At 20.4% G+C, this 20,602-nt stretch overlaps 4 protein-coding genes across 5 annotated transcripts; 1 reads left to right on the top strand and 3 right to left on the bottom strand.

The window, feature by feature from the left end:
• Positions 1-1,606: 1,606 nt before the first annotated feature.
• LOC107997710 (cytochrome P450 4C1-like) lies at positions 1,607-5,333 on the bottom strand. Its single transcript, XM_062082644.1, has 12 exons — positions 5,012-5,333; positions 4,771-4,880; positions 4,554-4,644; positions 4,202-4,387; positions 3,845-3,938; positions 3,669-3,771; positions 3,372-3,474; positions 3,184-3,290; positions 3,033-3,101; positions 2,575-2,743; positions 2,260-2,439; positions 1,607-1,998 (listed from the first exon to the last, which is right to left on the bottom strand). Exons 1-12 carry the CDS (start codon positions 5,163-5,165, stop codon positions 1,829-1,831), a joined length of 1,536 nt encoding a protein of 511 aa, XP_061938628.1. The 5' UTR covers positions 5,166-5,333; the 3' UTR covers positions 1,607-1,828.
• A 1,883-nt stretch (positions 5,334-7,216) lies between these two features.
• Positions 7,217-9,326, top strand: LOC107997703 (ADP-ribosylation factor 2). The gene has a single exon (XM_017056471.3). The coding sequence runs from the start codon at positions 8,397-8,399 to the stop codon at positions 8,937-8,939; it is 543 nt and encodes a 180-aa protein (XP_016911960.1). The 5' UTR covers positions 7,217-8,396; the 3' UTR covers positions 8,940-9,326.
• Positions 9,327-9,805: 479 nt separating this feature from the next.
• On the bottom strand, positions 9,806-14,085 carry LOC107997762 (E3 ubiquitin-protein ligase ZNF598). Its single transcript, XM_017056587.3, has 3 exons — positions 13,929-14,085; positions 12,902-13,474; positions 9,806-12,774 (listed from the first exon to the last, which is right to left on the bottom strand). Exons 2-3 carry the CDS (start codon positions 13,313-13,315, stop codon positions 10,498-10,500), a joined length of 2,691 nt encoding a protein of 896 aa, XP_016912076.1. The 5' UTR covers positions 13,316-13,474; positions 13,929-14,085; the 3' UTR covers positions 9,806-10,497.
• Positions 14,086-15,135: 1,050 nt separating this feature from the next.
• LOC107997700 (transcription initiation factor TFIID subunit 12) lies at positions 15,136-16,885 on the bottom strand. Of its 2 annotated transcripts, none has more exons than XM_062082643.1 (4): positions 16,745-16,885; positions 16,038-16,241; positions 15,748-15,940; positions 15,136-15,666 (listed from the first exon to the last, which is right to left on the bottom strand). In XM_062082643.1, exons 2-4 carry the CDS (start codon positions 16,209-16,211, stop codon positions 15,539-15,541), a joined length of 495 nt encoding a protein of 164 aa, XP_061938627.1. In that variant the 5' UTR covers positions 16,212-16,241; positions 16,745-16,885; the 3' UTR covers positions 15,136-15,538. The 2 variants fall into 2 exon arrangements, with proteins under 2 accessions (XP_061938627.1, XP_028522457.2); XM_028666656.2 differs by having other exon boundaries at positions 16,384-16,842.
• Between the last annotated feature and the right edge of the window lie 3,717 nt (positions 16,886-20,602).

The following is a 20,602-nucleotide window of genomic DNA, read 5'->3' as shown; positions in this document are numbered from 1 at the left end:
AAGTATTTCGTATACTTTTTACGATTTAGAGCATTGCAGAAATTATAATATCAATGATAAAAATGGATAAAATCAGCATTTAAAAAATAATTTCTCTGATACATCTTTTTATAAATATTCTTCTGCTATGAATAATAGACTTATGTACGAGTGGAATTATATTTCTTATTATTAAAATTAAAATTAAAATTTGCGATTATTACAATATAATGAAAATAATATCAATTTGCGAGATCTTTTATAGAAATAGATTTAAATATTCTAAATAAAATCTGTTAAATAATTTTTAAAATAATGATGTTAATTGAATATCGGAACCTAGAACCCATAAAATATATAGCAAGTAGACAAAGAGAGTAAATAGTGGAAGAAGGATAGAGATAGTGTAAAAATTAGGAAATCAGCGCCATCTCTAGAGTGCCGCAAATGAAACATGTAAATAAAGAGAACAAATAAATAAAAGAAAGATAGAGATAGAATAAACAAATGATCATCAGCACCATCTCTTGAGTATTAAAGAAATTTCTCTAAGAGCAAAATAAAGTAGCACAAGAATTGAATAATAGCGTCATCTCTTGAGTGCTTTTAGAAATATATTAAAAATATATTTATTTTTCCTTTTTTAAAAACTCAAAAGATGGCGTTGGTAATTAATTCTTATCCTCTTCTTTTACCATTTGTTTTTTGGAGCAATTTAAAACCATTTTTTAAAAAACTCCAGAGATGACGCTGGCAGTTAATTTCTATTGTCTTTCTATTCTTCTTTTATTATTTACTTTCCTTTTCTATAAATGTTTCATTTGCGACACTCTAGAGATGGCGCTGATTTCCTAATTTTTATATTATCTCTATCCTTTTTTCATTATTTACTTGCCTTATTTATATTTGCTATGCAATTTACACATTTTAAATTCCTATTTGCTTCTTTTATCTATAGTTATTTTTAGCGCGTGATTACAAGATTGAATAACTAATAAAACTTTCATTATTTATGGATAAGATGATGATCTTATAATATATAATATACAAAGCGAAATAATACAATATGGTGACACTGATAAGATTAAAACAGATGAAAGATAAATTTATCAACAAAAAAAGCAGAAAGAAATTTTCTATTTCGAAGATTTTAGTTTATCAAAGAATAATACTATCGAAAATCGTTTGTTAAAATTTTTTGCTATTTATTATATGTTACAAAAATTTCTAAAAGATATAATTAACTATCCAAATATTAGCTGTCGAATATGAAAGACTATGTAATTTTAGTGAAAAATTATAAACAAATATATATTAATACAAAAATTATTTTTGGTTCAGGATTTACAATATATCTACAAAACATTTAGTTCTTGATGCTACATGCATTTCATTGCATTTTATTATTTAATTCTTAAATTTGTAATTTCATAAATGATTTTTAAATATTGAGAAATTATACTTAAAATATATATACATACATACATATATATATATATATATATATATATATATAAATTTTAGGAAATGTTAAATTCAAAAATTTGAAAAATTAATTTTATTTTTGTTTTTATAATATAGTTTGTAACATGTTACAAAAAATAATTAGTAATTAAAAAAATATAATGTGGAATTATTATAGCTATCCATTTTATAATATATAATTTAAACATAATTATGTATGTATAATAGAGTACTTCATGTATAAGATATTCTGCAACAGAATATATGTTCTGTTCTTATTTATAATTTTATATTGAAATTTAATTATAACTATTAATAATCATTATATATATAGTAACTATTATAATCTTATTTTCTAAGAAGAATTCTTATTTATATTTGATGATCAATATGTTTTTTTAACAGGAATAAATTTCATTCGAATTGGATTTTCTAATCGTAATAAGATACCCAAAGAAATAGTTATATCCTTAAGATAGTCAATAGGTTCAAAATAGTAATTATACAAGAGAAGAGCTAGATATGTTTTTAATTCAAGTATAGCAAATCGTTGTCCTATAAAATAAAAATATTATATATATATATATATATAATTTAAAATTAAAATTAGTAAATTAGAATTTAGGAATTATTATTTATATTTAGGAATTTAATTTTCAATATTTTAATTTTCTTTCAATAAAATTGAAAATAAATTCAATTTTATATATATTCTTTAATTTATTAACTTGTTAAAAGATTTATATTTTTAAACTCAAAAAATTTCTTTCATTATAGAATATAATATCTCTGCAAATATTTATTTGAAATTCTTACCAATGCAATTTCTTGGTCCAGCACTAAAAGGTATATAAGCAAAAGGATGTCGTCCTTTGGAATTCTCAGGCAAAAATCTATCCGGATCAAATTTATCCGGATTCGGCCAAAACTTTGGATCTCTATGAGTGTTAAATATCTGTATATTAATTATATTATTCGCAGGAATTTCATAATTACCTAAAAATATGATGTATTTATTTATTATTTAGCAATTACTAACAATAATTAAGCAAATAATATTAAAAATAAAAAAATTAAATATATGTAATTATTTTACAATATATATATATATATATATATTTTTGTATTTACTTAATTTTACATCCCCTTCCAGTTTACGTGATATTAGAGGCACGCTTGGATAAAGACGAAGAGTTTCTTTAATACATCTCTCAAGATATGGAAGATTTTGAAGAGTAGACATATTTAATTTTCCTCCATTTTCGTCTATTACAGCTTTTACTTCAGTCCTAATTCGATTCTGTAATAAATAATTGTAAATCATGAAACTTAAATTGCTATTAAGTTTTTTTATAAAAAATTATGGATAACATGTTCATTGAAATCTTTTCTGCTTAATTTAACAAATATTTTTTTTTTAAATAAAAAATTTAATAAAATAACAAACAAATATAGAATGTTGTTAATTTTTATTTACATATTCATCAATTTAATAATAAAAAATGAAAAAGTAATGAAAAATACATTATTTATTTAATCTAGTATTTTTTTCATAAAAGTTAAATTTATAATAAAAAATTAAAAATCACCTGAATATCTTTATGTTCAGCAAGAAGCATTACAGAAAAGCAAAAAGCTATAGCTGTAGTATCATGTCCCTGTTTAAAATAAAATATTTCTGTTATCATTCAAAAAATTATTTGTGTTCTTATATAGAAAATAAAAATATATTATACATACTCTAAACATAAATGTATCGACTTCTTCTCTAATTCCTTCATCATCTATTTTATCATTTCGATGGGCTTCTATTAATAGATCAAGCATAGCGAGTCTTTTTCTACGAACTGCAAATAAATAAAAATGCTAATATATGTTAAATAAATATATCGAATATTTATTTATTATTTTTATTTTATATTATTTACTTCCTAAGTCATTTTCATTGTCATTTTCATTTGTATTCTCGTTAAAATCAGTTAAATATCGACCGTTCGTCTGATCGTGATATTTTTTTCGTTCTTGGATTATCTGTAAATATATTATTAAAATTGTTAATTAATTAAAATTCAAAGACATATTTAATATAAAGATATATAATATAAAGATAAAATTTAATTGTTTTATATTTCAACAAAATATAAATTCTTTATTATAAAAAGTAACAATATAATGATTAAATAAGTATGATTAGATAATATTCATAATAAAAATTACATATTTACTTTTCGTGTGAAATTATGTAATATTTTAAGTAATTTAGATTGTTTCCATCCTTGAGGAGAAAGATTAAAAAAGAAATCATAATAAAACCATGGTCTTGTTATTCTATAAAAATCATAATAAAGATTTAAATAATATATATTGTATATAAAATAATATAATATGAAAAATTGTTCACCTATATACGAAAATACATCCCATATCGTATACAGCTTTATGATATTTATACTGAAATGTTCCTTTATCCTTTAATGAAGTTCCCATTGCAGTTTCTAAAGAAATGAAAAATTATAAGTAAAAGCTAATTTTTTTTATTTATTTTTTTTATTTCTTCGATATTTTTTTTATTTATTTTTTTATTTCTTCGATAGATTTTTATCGTCAGGATAAATGTATTATATATAATAATTATATTAATTTAATTTTCTGTAATTTTTTAAATGCATTAGAAAAAAAAATTTTAATTTCAATTACATTCAACGAAATCTTTCAATATTATCTAATCATTTAAATAAGACATAATTTTGTAATTTACCACATAAAACATTCAATGTATGTTCGCTAATGAACTGTAATAAATTTGGTATGATAATTCCATTTTTACTCCTCAATACTTTAATCAAGCGTTCACCATCCTCTATAAATATATCAACAAATTGTCGAAGTATATTGAAGTGAAAAGCAGGCGTCAATATCTTTCTGCGAACGTGCCATTTATGACCTCAAATCAATTAAATAATAAAAAAATCAATAAATTACTATTTACTTATTTTTCTCTTTGAAATGCAATAAATAAATTATCAAAGCTTGAAGTAAATTTAACAAAAATAACATTCTATTATAAAATAAAATATAATAAATAAAAAAATAAAAATTAAATATAATACCTGAACTGGTAAGAAGTCCAGTATTGAACCAAGATTCTAGGTATTTATATGCAAAACCTTTTTTAATAAATTTAGTATTTCCAAGAATTGTCTACATGACAAGAAAAAAATAATAATTCTTTATTCTTAAAATGTAATTTTCGCAAAAAATTAAACAGTTCAATTTTTTTTAAATTATCAATATTCATATAATTTCGATTTGAAATTAATTATATACCTCAATATCATCTGGATGACAAATATGAATGTGTGTTTCAAAGAAAGTCCAAATTCTAAAAATTGGATAATAATCATTGCCCATTTTTATTAGAGACGTCCAAATCTCACCTATAAAATGAACATTACAATAATTAATAATGTTGATTCGATTTATCATTTATCAAATAAAAAATCAAGTAGAATTATTAAAATTAAAATTAAATAAAATTTAAAAAAAGATAAAGTATTTTTTTTCTTACTTGGAGAACTTAGAATTTGAGGAATGTTTCCAATAATCGGAAATGATCGAGGTCCTGGTATCAACTTTATCATTCCAGATTTTCCATAATACGATAAAAAATAATATAAAATTAATGTCAAGACAAATATAAAGAACAGTATAATGGTAATCATTTTCGTAAAATGTCAGTTAGATGATGTCGTGACAATTTCTATTTTTTATACACTTCATAAATCTTAATAATATATGCACTTCTTTAAACGATTCACTTATGTATTTTAAATTATCATTATTTGTAAATTAGATATTTCATAGATAATATTTCGTCTTAGATAAATTAGATATTTTTCACTGATATTTATTTAAGATATATGATTATTCTCAATTTAGATTTAAATATGTATAAAATATTTTTTACGTGAAAGAATAAAAATAAAATTGCACATAAATTTTTGACAAATTCATTTACTTTATACGAAAAGATTCTCTCGTTCATTATTTATATTTCAAAATGTATTATCAATGCATTTAATTGTACTATCAAAAACATTATATATATATATATATATATATATATATATATATATATAGTTTTTTCTTATAAAACAAAAAAATGTATTTTTATCTAAATTTTATTTAATGATGTATTTTTCGAATACTTTATCTTTATAAAAAATAATATGGAGGATTTATCTCTTTTAATGGTTTAAAAGTCACTGTTTTTAATGAATATTGATAAATAATAAACCAATAAAATATTTTTTTATTTTTAAAAATAATCAATTATGATTTCTAAGAAAAATTACGTAAAATTTTAATAATTTTAAATATTATTAAATACAATAGAATTTTTATACAATAGAATAATAGAATTAATAAAATTTTTAAATAAATTTTTTTAAACATAAAAATATAAAAATTTGTTTTATTTTTTATATATTTTTTAAACATCATATTGGTTTTTGAATATTTAAATATGTGTGTGTTTTAAATATTGTTTTTTTGTATATCATGTGCATTCTATAGATTTTTGCGTATTCACATTTTATATAAATATCCGCAATCTAGTTATCAAATTAAATTATTTAATCACGTTTATTATTTTTATCTCTTCAAATTTCTTCTTTATAAAATATGCAAAATAATTTACAAATATTTTTAAAAATTTTAATTTTTTAAATAAAACTTAAAAAGAATATTTAATTAATAATTTTCAAAATTCATAATTATATTAATAAAAATAATATATATATTATATTGTATGTATATATATGTATATATATATATATACATATATATATACAAATTCGTATTAAAATCATTTTTTCTCAATGAATCAAGATGATATTGATCAATCATTTATTTTTTCTTTTTAATGCATTCATCGTGGATTGATATAGCATTGAATATTTCAAAGAAACAAAATGCAATTATTCTCATTATATTGAATCCACTTATGAAAATCTCTTATATTACATTTTTAATTATGTAATTATGTAAATATTTACATTTGATATAATTGATAAATTTTAATAAATACAATACAAATGGATGCAATTTAAAATACGATATTATAAATTATGATAAAAAATTCACAAAAATTATGAGAAAAAGAATATAGATAAACAAAAAAATATATTACATAAATAAAATTAATAATTAATAAATCATAAAAATTTATTTTTTAACGAAATTACTACTATGTAATTTATTTTTCAATTTTATAATAAAAGAGATTATTTATTTTTTATCTTTTATGTTTTTTTATATTTTATAAAGAAAATGAACGAATGAAAAGTAATAAAAGATTGATAATAATTATCAAATGTTTTCAAATATTAACAGAAAAAAATTAATAAATTAATCTTTATTTTTTTTAATTTTTTATTAATAATGTTTTTCTAAAACTTTTCATCAATAACTTTTTATTTTTATTATGACATAGATTATTATATGACTTATGAAATATTTATGAAAATTTAAATTTAAAAACTTTTTTCGTTAATGAACATTATTGAAATTGAAAAAAACAATATATATTTTAAATAACTATTAAATAAAATAAGATTCTTTTTGCAATATTTAGCATCTAAAATTTCAGATATTTACATTTCGAAAAAATTAATAACTATTTAAATATCATATAAAAATATAATATCATATTGTTTATATTTATTTTGTTTTATCTTTGCACATAAATCTTAACACATCACTTAATCTTAACAATCGTTATTATAATTTTAATCAAATTACATATTATTTTTCATTATTTTGTTATTATATAAGAATATACATGTAGCGTTTTCTACTATTTACGAAAAATCTTGAAAACTATTCTTGTGGATATAGAAATCTTAAACTAAAGGAATATCTATATACATTTTTATTCTTCGTTTCTTCTGACAAACATTTTGCTTTAAGTTGGCAATGAATAATGTTTCCTAAATTTCGTAAGCTTAAAGTCTAAATGAATGAAAGAAGAGTATAAGGTACTGTAATAATATAGAATACAAAAAAAATTAATTTAAACTTGAAGATAAAATATTTACTATTTATATTTCGAATTTATATGAAAGTTATATATGAAGCAGATAATTGATATATAATTTATTCATTTTTAAAAAATTCATTTTTTAAATTATTATTCAATACTATTTTATACAATTCAATACATTCTATACAAATTCAATACTATTCTATACAAATATTTAAAATAATATATTAATATTATTATCAATACAATATTAAATTTCATAATGAAAGCGAAGAAATTACTTATTAAAATATTTGATTTTTTGATAAATTTAATTTTTTTGTAAAATTGTCAAAATAATATTATTTATAAATTATCATGAAAAATCCTTTGTAATAATAATTTTACAATCAAAATATTTTTAAAAATTCTTTAAATATAAATTATAAGAAAATTGTCTTTGAATTGCGCGCTTGGTTATATAGTTAAGGGTTATGGCAGAATTCATTGACTTGTTTTCTATTCAGTATATTGTGACTTATGAATTTTAATAATGAAATAATTATCTCAATTTATTTCTTGATTATATCTATAAATTTTAGGATGCTGTAAAAAGAAATGATTGTTTTAAAATCTGCAGTAATATTAGTAGCATTTACAATTAGTACTTTAAGCTAGGAGTTGGCGTGCGTGGCCAATTTTGCCAACTATTTCCGGAATAATAAGTTTCCTTGAGGTGACGTTTGCTATTATTGTCTGTAAGGTGTGTTAACATCATTATAAACGTCGTCATATTTCTAAAATTTTAAATACTATTTTTTTCATGCGAAATATCATATTATCGAAATAAATAAAACAATACATAGCATCAATTTTACCAAGTAAAAAAGTATTAGTTTAAGTATTTTGAATTAGAGCTTTTTTAAACAAAATGGGCCTAACAATTAGTAGCCTACTTACTCGGCTTTTTGGTAAAAAGCAAATGAGAATATTAATGGTGGGTCTGGATGCTGCTGGAAAAACTACTATATTATATAAACTAAAACTTGGTGAAATTGTCACAACAATACCTACTATTGGTTTCAATGTTGAAACTGTTGAATACAGGAATATATGTTTTACGGTATGGGATGTTGGTGGTCAAGATAAAATCAGACCACTTTGGAGACACTATTTCCAAAATACACAAGGTCTCATCTATGTTGTTGATAGTAATGATCGGGAACGTATTGGAGAAGCAGAACGTGAATTAGCAAACATGTTAAAAGAAGATGAACTAAGGGATGCAGTTCTTTTAGTTTTTGCTAATAAACAAGACTTACCAAATGCTATGTCTGCAGCAGAACTTACAGATAAATTAGGATTGAATTCTTTACGTGGACGTCATTGGTATATTCAAAGTACTTGTGCTACTCAAGGACATGGACTCTATGAAGGACTTGATTGGTTGAGTAATGAATTAGCTAAAAAGTGATAAAATACTATATCCATAATCTTCATGAACAATTTATTCATTGAGCATGGACGTAGAAGACATGTTGCAATTTCCATTTTGTCAGATTACGCACTATGTGTACGATTTAATACCACTGTGATTGTAATTTTTAAGAGGAAAACTACTTGAAATAATAGAATATAACTTGACTGTCTCAGAGATTAAAAATTGACTGAGTCAGTATTGAATGCTAAAGCAAGTTTTATTTTCAAAATGAAATTTTATTTTAAAAGAAAAGCTGTAAAATAGATGAGTGCATAAATTTATCAGTTATATATTATTTGTTTGCTAATCAATAGAATATTGTGAGTTTATTTAAAAAGTGTATCCTGAATTTATAATAAATATAAAATATTTCTACATTAATTTTAATATACATATTTTATTTTGAAAAGAATATATATCATTTGTTTAATAAATTATCATTCTTCACTATAAAAAAAAAAAAAAAAACTTTTTATACTTTGCTATGCACTTTGCTCTGCGTCTATGTAGCAAATTAAAAATGAAATATTATATATACATGTATATATATAATATTTTATGTATATATAGTTTCTACTATTTTGTTTTTTGAATAAATAATAGTATAGAATGAATAATATTAATAAGAGTAAAGTATAAGAATAAACAATTAAAATATATACCTTTCTTCCTTATTAATAATTTTTTCTTATAAAGATATATAATTTTTATTGTAAAATATCATTATAAATTAAAAAATTATTAGAAATAAAAATATAAATTATAACTTTACAATTGTATTTTATCATTATCATTTTCTTTTATAACATAAAAATAAAAATTTATTTTTACAATATAGGGAAATATAATAGTCAAGTATATTTTGCAGTCTTCTTATTTAACTCAATGTAGTAACTTTATTACAGTACAAAACAGTACATTATCATACATGCACTGTATAATGTATAACGTATCAAATAATTTGTTAATATGCAATATTATTTTTATGCATCATAAAATTTTATTCCATTTCTACTCATAAAAGATAATGAATAAATTACAGAATATATTTCCTACTTATGATATAATATATACAAAGTAGTTTTAACATACGACAGAATAAAGGGCATCAATTAAAAGATTTTAATATATGAATATCTTATTTAGATATTTTTGTGTCACAAATGTTAAATTGTTTAAATTCATTTACATAAAATTTGTTATTATACACAGAATTATTGACTTTATTTGCTATATGCATTTTCATAAAATTATTAGCGCATACAACCATTTGATAATAAATTTTCTTTAGTTTAGGCAGCAATCACACAGGTCATTGAACAAATACCAAGTACATCATGGTCATTAATTTGTTCAAATTAATTTTTTAATACTAAAAGCTGACAATTAGAATATTTATATTTTACCAATAACTTCAAATTGATTATAACTATTTTACATTGATGCCATTCATAAAAATAATTTGTTTAGCAGTTCCTTTATTTATAGCTTACAGAACCTTGGCAAAATTTTTAAGATAATTAAAGGAACATAACTATATGCTTTTATAAACCTAAGAATATTTTTGAGACAGAGCATTATTTTTGCCCAATGCAGGAAAATGACTTTCTAATGTATGACTAGTCATATGTGTTCGAAAATCACCAGTCTTTAAAACTTGACCACAAGTTGCACAAATTTCTAAACCTTTAATTTTATTACCACTTTCTTTTTTGTGAACTTTAAATAGTTCTTGTTGCTTTTCAATATCTGGCAAGAGAGCTAAAAGCTCTGGAAATACATTTTCAAAACCATTGAAACCCATAACTTCGCGACAATGTGTATAGTAATCTTGAGCATTGTATGTTCCTTGTCGAAATAATCCACTTATATATCGAAATTCTTCAATTTGATCATCATGTTGCATTAGGATTTCATTAACTTTGGCTACAAGACATTTATTCCGTTTTTGAAATTCTGGAGGAAGTATATAATTATATGCACTATTGTGCTTACTATTATTTGGCAAAATAGAATAACTTTCTCCAGAACTATTTGTAAAAGTCAATCCATTACTATTATGTAATTTATCCATGCTGTTATACTTTATACAAAAACCAGGAGGTGGAGGAGTTGTTGTTCCAAATCCTGGTGGTGGATTTGTGAAACCTGGTGGTTTAGAACTGCTGCTACTTAAAGCTGGAAATTCTTCTAAATGACGAAAATTTCTATTGCTAGAATTTAAGCTATCTATTTTTAATTCAGTGCGTTTTCTCTGTACTCCGTTTGAAGTATTATTATCAATATTTGTATTTACAACCGTTTCATTATCTATATTTTTATGCTTTTTCTTTTCTTTCTTATTAATTTGTTCCATTTCTTTTGAAGATTGAACATTTATATTTTTTGATATATTTTCACTGTTACTAATATTATTTATATTTCGTGTAGACTGTGAACTTGACTGTACAGTATCCGTTCTATTCATACTAGATAAATTTCTAGGTGTTTCACATTCTTTTTTTACTACAACAGAACTTATATTTGTTTTTGAACTATTATCATTTCCATTAGCAGTATTGTTATTATAATTTTGTTTAACTTTTTTCTTTCTCGTTTTTCCTTTTATTAAATCAGTAGTTGTTTTTATATTATTACCGTTATTAAAATTCTGCGATTGACCCCAAGAAGGAATTACTGTAATTGTCGATTGTTGTTTCTTTGATTTAGATGACTTTGATAATGTAGGAAAATCTTCTCCAGATTGAATAGGTGGTGGAGAAGGATTTAATGGTAGTGAAACTACTTTTTTAGGTACCGATGTAGATTTAGAACAAGTCCATTGTAATACCTCTTTCCAATGAGTTGAATTTGTATTGCTACTAGTTGATGGCTCTGAAGAACCTAATGCAGGAAATGATTCCATTGATAACTGAGCTGGACGAATTCTTATATTAGGACCTGAAACTTTTGTAGTAACTGTTCCATTTGGTTCATGATTAACTTGAATAGATACATTAGAAGTTGTACTCTTTTGAGGTTGTATATTTGATCCTGTTGCATTACTGCTGGATACACTAAAATTAACAGTTTTAGAAATACTTGTACTTCCTGCTTCTGGTCCTAATGCGGGGAAATTTTCGTCTGTAACAGCAAGAGGCTGGGGTCTTATAGTACTACGGATTGTTACATTACCTCTACCTTTACTTTGATTTAATGTAGGTACAATAGGTGCAGTGTTACCCAATGTTGGAAATTCTTCTGTACTTTGCACATCCACAGATCGACGTTTTATAAAAGTAAGTTCGTTGTTTGGTATAAATACATTTGAAGTATTTGGTGAAATTGGTTGATATTCCCTGAGACTATAATCTCTTGAATTCCTAGAAGTCGATGGACCTAACATTCCTCTTCTGTTCATTCGGTTTTCACCACGTGGAGCTAGTGTAAATTCTAATTCTAGTGTTCTTGCTTGCTTTGCAGCAGCTTTGCTCATTTGTTTACTATGAACACTTGCCTTATGTGCTTTAAGATCTATATCAGTTCTAAAAACACTTGTAAATTTTTCCTCAACACACGTTCCTTCTTCACACAAGAAATGTTCTTGTCTGAAATGATCTCTCAAATAATCATAAGAGCTATAATATTGATGTAAACCATCTGCATCACAAAAATGACAATATAAATGATCTCTTCTTAAATGACGAAATAATTCATCATTATCCATATAGCGTTGATCACAAAATTCACATAATGGATGTCCTTTATGACTTTTGTCATCAATATCTCCTTTTCTTCGGTGTTGTGCAAGATCAGATCTTGTGTAGGAACGTCTTTCATGAGAAAATATCTATTATAAAAAATTAAACAAGTTAGATTTATTAATTTTTCGTTATAAATTATTGAAAATTAAGAATAAGTTAATCTTAATATATTTTAAAATAAATTTAAAATTAAATGATATTAATATTTATTACCTTTAAATTTTCCACACAAAGATCACAATAATGTAATTCATGTTGATGTCTCATATGATCTTTTAAACTATTAAAATTACTGAATACAAGTTTCTCTTTGCAAATATAGCAAACATTAGCCAATAAATCATAAAATTTATTTTGAATATCTGATGTATCGAAATAGATATTATATCGTGTATCTATTAAACTACCTTTATGTAATTGGCAAAAAGGTTTTATTTCCTTTGTAAATACAACCTTTGGCAAATCTTGGCGACAAATAGGACATTCATTTTGACAACAAAGTACCCTCATTCGAGTACTACATTCATAACATACAGGGTGTTCACACATTCCAATGCTATAAATGTCAACATTTTTGTAACATACAACACAGGTGTTATTATTCATATTTTCATTACTACCAGACATTTTTTTAATGAAATATCCTTCAGAAATATCTATTATATCTACTGTTTATTATAGAATATAATAAATTCTTATTTTGTTATTTTTATATAATTTTTACTGAATTTTTTTTTTTCAATAAAATAAATTATATTATCTTCACTATTGTCTTGCACACAATATCTGCAATGTAATTGATATTTTAATTTCGATATATTTATTTTCTATAAATAAAAGCCTAACCCTTAAAATCAAAACATTATTAATTTGAAAACTTTCATTAATTATTAAAAGAATACCATACTTAAATTGATAAATACGAATACCATACTTAAATTGATAAATAAGAATATATTAAAATCTAATTTATATATTTTTTATATTTAACAACTAATAGAATAAGGAGATATATATGTTCAGATGCTATAATCACTAGCTTCACTTAGAGTAAATATTTATATAAATATTTATAATAAATATTGAAAAAGTAATTGTTTATTTTTTGGACTAACAATATGAAATTATTTTAACAAATTAATTTTAACAAATTATTAAATATTTTATATGTATATATATATATACATATATATATATATATATATACGTATAAAGATTAAGTAAAAGAAAGTGTACATACCGTCTGAAATCCCAATAAGCAAATGGTAAAATCTTACAATGTCCCTGGAAGAAAAGGTTATCACGATTTATACTAGACTATGGTATGTATGTTGTTGGTTGGTTTGATGAATTCAATTTGATGAGAAAGCAGGTTTCCGGTTTCTTCTGTTTCAGTAATTACTATAAATCAAAAAGTAACTAAATAAATTAGTGACTTAAATCTAGTGATATTTAAAATTAAATGCAATTTAATAATTTAATAGAATAAATTTCTTTAATTTGTACTTTTTTTATATAAATTTTTTTGCGTTTATTAATTTGATGAACAAACAGGTTTCCGGTTTCTTCTGTTTCAGTAATTATTATAAATCAAAAAGTAACTAAATAAATTAGTGACTTAAATCTACTAATATTTAAAATTAAATGCAATTTAATAATTTAATAGAATAAATTTCTTTAATTTTAACTTTGTTTAACTTTTTTTTATATAAATTTTTTTATGTTTATCAATTTGATGAACAAACAGGTTTCCGGTTTCTTCTGTTTCAGTAATTATTATAAATCAAAAAATAACTAAATAAATTAGTGACTTAAATCTACTAATATTTAAAATTAAATACAATTTAATAATTTAATAGAATAAATTTCTTTAATTTGTACTTTTTTTATATAAATCTTTTTATATTTATCAATTTGATGAGCAAACAGGTTTCCGGTTTTTCTGTTTCAGTAATTACTATAAATCAAAAAATAACTAAATAAATTAGTGACTTAAATCTACTGATATTTAAAATTAAATGCAATTTAATAATTTAATAGAATAAATTTCTTTAATTTGTATCTTTTTTATATAAATTTTTTTACATTTATAAATTTGAAGAGCAAGCAGGTTTCCGGTTTGTTTCAGTTATAAAAAAAAGTAACTAAATAAATTAGTGACTTAAATCTAGTGATATTTAAAATTAAATGCAATTTAATAATTTAATAAAAAATTTATTTAATTTGTATTTTTTCTATATATAAATTTTTTTACATTTATATTTTTATATTATATAAATAAAAAATCAAGAATACAATTTCTTGAAATATATATTTTTAAAAAAATTTTGTAAAATTAAAAATTACCATCTTGTATCATTTTTATATAATTTTATATATGAATGAATAACATTTTTTAAGATTTAAATCTTAATTAAATTGCTTATTCTTATATTTTAATATAATAATTTTATTATATAAATAAAATAGTAAATTTTTATTTTTTGAATAAAATTTTTTTTTTTACAAATATAAATTTTCACAAAAAAATTTACAAAACAATAAATTATTTTATATAATGTTTAATCAAAATTATAATATTTATTTCTTTAATTTTTCTGTTTTTAAATCATATTATATAAAGTAATTATAAACTTGTTAAAAAAAAATTTAGTTATTGTTTAATATTAAACATTTTAGACTTAAAATTATGTACATTGCAAAAAGTATGTATAATCATAATTATGTATATATATAATTATAATTTCTTTTACAAATATTAATTATATATGTTATCATAAATTATACTACATGTAAAAGAATTGTTAGTTATAGATAAAATAATAACGCAGGATGAAATGTACAGAAAGACTAATATTTTTTAATTGATTTTCGTATAAGTGCCAATCTTTGTTTATGTGCTTCAGTAACTGTTGCACGTTTATATGGACGTACTTCATCTGTACCAAAACCAGGAATCCACATATTCCAATTTCTTTCTAAAAATTGGATAATAAATTATATATATTTAATTATGTTGTATTGATTAGTTATTTATCTCATTATTTTTCATAACTTACCTAAATGTAATTGTACATCTTTTACTTCTACAGTATTTGCATGACGATGTTTAGCTAACAAACATGCTGCATTGACAGTTGTTTCTACAAAATCATCTGCCAACTGTAATAACATTTCTTCTACTTCTTCATCTAATTGTTCAGTAGGATCTACTTCTTTCACAAGATCTTGTAATCTTGTTTTAGTTAGAAACTAGAATTTATATAATATAAAAAAATATAAAAAATATATATATATAACATATGGAGACATATTCAATAAAATTTATTTTTTTTTACAATAGACATACTTGTGGGAAATCATTGAAGGAACTTTGTTGTTGTTGTGGTTGTTGTTGATTAGATGGTTGCTGTACTACTTGCTGCTTTGGAGGTTGTGATACAAATTGTGTCTGTTGAGATTGTGTTTGAGACTGTTGTGATGTCATTGCAACATCTTGACTTAAGACATTTATTGTAGTCATGATTTAAGACATTTATTGTGATTTAAAAATCTGAATTAAATAAAAATAGTATAAAAAAATAATACAAAAAATACAAAATCTATATATATACATATATATAAGTTACATATAAAATATATTTTATTTCAATTATAATAAATAGTGTTAAACAAAAACTATTTAAATTAAATACCTAGAATTACTTGATATTTGGCGATAAGTGTCACAATACTGTGAGCAAAAGAGAAATTATACCGTGGCCCAATTTTTCTCTTAAGACAAGTTTGCGAATATAAAAGAACAAACAAATCGTTTCATAGAATCTTTTTGCACGATTCGTCTTGTAAAATCTCTTTTTATTTCCAAGCTTTTACACGTTAATCACATAGTCATAACTTTAGGTTCATTAAGAATATTTGAGTTACTTAGAATTTAATTTTTTATATTTTGTTTTATAGATATATTTCCCATTATTATAATGCTATTTTATTTGTATTTTTATTATTTTTTATATACATATATATAAATTCAGTTATTTTAGATTAATTACTTACTTCTTATTAACATCATTGACAAAATAAATTTTAGGAATCTTGTCCATAGACAAGATACAGAATAGATTTACCATCTTATAATAGTATTTTATATCCATAGACTAAATATAAAAGAGATATTAGCCAATGCATTTTTATATCACATAATCTAGATATATGAAGTCATCATTCTAGAGATGCATTAAAAAGCCGAAAATAATATTTACATTTTTTTATTTTAAGGCAAGCTATGATGAAAATGTTTAATTGATACTTTAATTATACTTTAATTATAGTAGTTATGCATCAAAAGCTGCAAAATATAGATAAAAAAAATGAAAAGTAGAGTAAAAAAAGATAAGAACAAAAGTAGAAGTAAAAATTAAGAAATTAGTACCATCTATAGAATATAACACAATAAATGAAAAAAATAAACAAAAAAATATAATGTAGATAAAAAATATTAAAAAAATAAGATGGAATAGGAATTGATGGTTAGTGCTATTTTTTAAGTGAGACTTCTCATTAAGAATTGATTATTAGTGTTATCTATACATAATATAATATAATATAATATATATATCTATATAAAAAGCTTTCGAGATGGAGCTACAAGTTAAAGTCTATTAATAAATTTATTTTACTATTGGTAAAAACGTACGACAAGTTTGACTATTTTCCAAAGAGATGGCGTTACATACTAAAAAAAAAATTACGTCATAAAATTTGAAAGAATTGCGGGAAAAAATGCAAAAATATTTAAAATATATATATATATATATATAGTTATAAAAATTTTTATATCATTTCTATCATTTTTTTAATTAATAAATAAAATTAATTTTTTTTTAATTATTAAAAACAATACTTTTAATATTTATTTTTAATATTGTGTGATATAAACATTAATCTTTATTTAATCTTTATCATATATTATTTAAAAAAAATATTCATAAATCATTGTAAATATTATAAACGTTATAAATGTTTATGTAACATACATAATAAAATAAAAATTTTTACATTGTATAAATACAAATTTTGTTTTAAAATTTTTCATTTCATTATGAAAGAAAAAAAATATATCATTTATAAAAAAAAAATTATATATCTTATATTAAAAATCTATATCAAATTATATTAATAATTTTTTTCACTTGTTTTTTCAAAAAAATTTAAATATAATTTGATTTAGAAATATAAATGTAAAAAGAAAACCGAAAGAATGAAATGAAGATAATAAAAAAATAAATAAGAAAAAATAGAAAAATATCAATAATAGAAAAAAAAAGAAACGAAAACAAGAAATGTTCGATAGTTCCTCATAAGTTTTGAATTTTCGTATGAATTACAATTTTTCTTATTCTTAGATAATATTTATTAAAAAATGTGACATAATGTTCTCAGACTTCACCATTATAAATTAAGCCTATTGCGAATTTCATGATGCTTTGTATCTGAATAATATGATATGACGTTATCATATAATTGATAATATAATGTCACTCAAAAAAAAACATTAAAAGAGAATCGACGTAAGAATTAATGAAAGGTATATAATAAAAGGTATATAATTGTGTATAATAATATAATAGATCATTTTTTTTGAAGATCCAAGAAAAAAAAAATTATAAAATTATAAAATTCTAGAAATATTTGATATTTTTGTGAAAATTATTATTATAAAAAATTTATTATAAAGAAAAATAAATATAAATAAAAAAATTTTCTAGAATAATTTTTATGTATTTTATTGTACTTCAAAAATGCATGTAATTTAAATTTACTCATAAATTCTAAATTGAGTTTCGAAAATACTCTATATTTAATTAATATTTGATATCTTATATTTTATGTAATTTTTAATGTAATAATCAAATATATATAAGTTTTAACAAGTTTTAAGCAGAATATATATAAAAATATTATATAAAAAATTATATATTAATAATATAATATAAAAATTTTAATCATTCATAAAATGAAATCCCAAAAATAATTTAAAATAATCGATTTTATTTCGATTGTTTTTGAAAAACTTAAAACTTGAAAAATAAAGTAAATATGTTAATTCTGAATTTTTTCAGAATTTTTTAAATCTTAGAACATCGAAAAAATATAAAACAAATAAAAATATAAAAAAACAAATATAAAAACAGATAAAAAAAATATAAAACAAAGTTATATTAATTAGTGGTTTTAAATATTATAAAGAATTAATATTTAATTTCGAATATAATTTAAATAAAATTTAATAATTCGAATTAAATTTAAATAAAATTTAAAAAATTTTCGATAAAAATTTAGTTATTTATAACATCAAGTTTATCTTTGAATGACAATTTTCTACAACGATACTAAATCACATTTAAAATGAGTAATATATAATATGAATCATTTCATATGAATACTAAATAATTATAATAATGTTTGATTATTAATAAATTAATATATACACATGTAAATAGGCAAAATATGAATCAAAAAATTTATTATATTTAATTAATCTATCTATTTCATTTAGAAAAATATGTGATGTATGTATTTAAATATATTTAAATATATATTTATAATATATAAATAAATATATGTAATAAAATTAATTTAATAACAATATAATACATATAATATTATAATCATGAAAAAATTCAGAATTATTAAAAACTATCTAACAAATTTAATTGAAGTCGATATTCTCTTTCATGAAAACCAACCATTAACTAGAATGAACTTGATCGTGTTACCAGTGCTTCTCAATCTTTCATAAATATGAACCTAATTCAATATTATATTAAAAATACAAAAAAAAGTAAAAATATAAAAAAAGAATAAAGAATAATTTTCTAATCAAATAATTAAATTTTGAGAGTTTATAATTTTGAAAAAATTTAATAAATTTGTATAATTTGTATAATGATAAAAAGAAAAGAAGATTATTTTATTGTAAATATTTTATTTTTTTTAACAATTTTAAAGATAATTTAAAAAAAGAAATAATACATTTTTATATTTAATTATGAAATAGTATTTTAATTTTTCAATAAAATTTAAAAAATAAAAAATTTCATATTTTTTTATTCGAACTAATTATTACATATATTCGATAAAAATTTTCAAATAATTTTATTTATATTAAAAAAAAATTGTTTATTTTAAAATATTTTATAATTATTTATATGAAAATATTAGATCTTTTTAACAATATAATAACTTTTAAATACGAAATTAAAATTGAAATTATAATATCATTAAATTCATTTTTTGATATTAGTAATAAATATGACTTTCTATAATTAATAAAAATATAAAATGAGTCAATTACATAAGAGATATATATATATATATATAGATTTATCAATAAGAAATGTGTGATATTATATTACAAAAACACGTCATTAAATAAAGTAATGTAATTTACTCAAAATAACTATTTCTTTTATTTTCTATCTGATTTTATATGACCTTGAACACTATTAATTACACATGAATTTATTATAATATATGTTTTTATATGAAATAACAAAATACTTAAGTATTGCATTTAAAAAGTTAAAAAATTTGAAAAATATTATAAATATAAAAAATTAATATATATTTTATTATAAAATTTATTTTACTATAAAAATTTTTTTCTCTTTCTTATATATTTATCATTCACAAGGAAAATATTGATTTATAATAATATCAACATCTTACAACAATTAAAAATATGAATAAATCTATTATTATTATTAATTTTTATAATGTTTTTTTAAAAACACTTATACTATACTTTTATAACAAATGCATATTTTAAATATTTTAAAAAAAGATTTCTTATAAGTTTCATAATAAATAAAATATTTTTAATAAAAATTTTCTATAAAAGATTTTTATTAT

The sequence above is a fragment of the Apis cerana genome, linkage group LG11 (assembly GCF_029169275.1).
Source record: "Apis cerana isolate GH-2021 linkage group LG11, AcerK_1.0, whole genome shotgun sequence".
Taxonomy (NCBI): domain Eukaryota; kingdom Metazoa; phylum Arthropoda; class Insecta; order Hymenoptera; family Apidae; genus Apis; species Apis cerana.
This window is presented reverse-complemented; position numbering and strand designations above follow the sequence as displayed.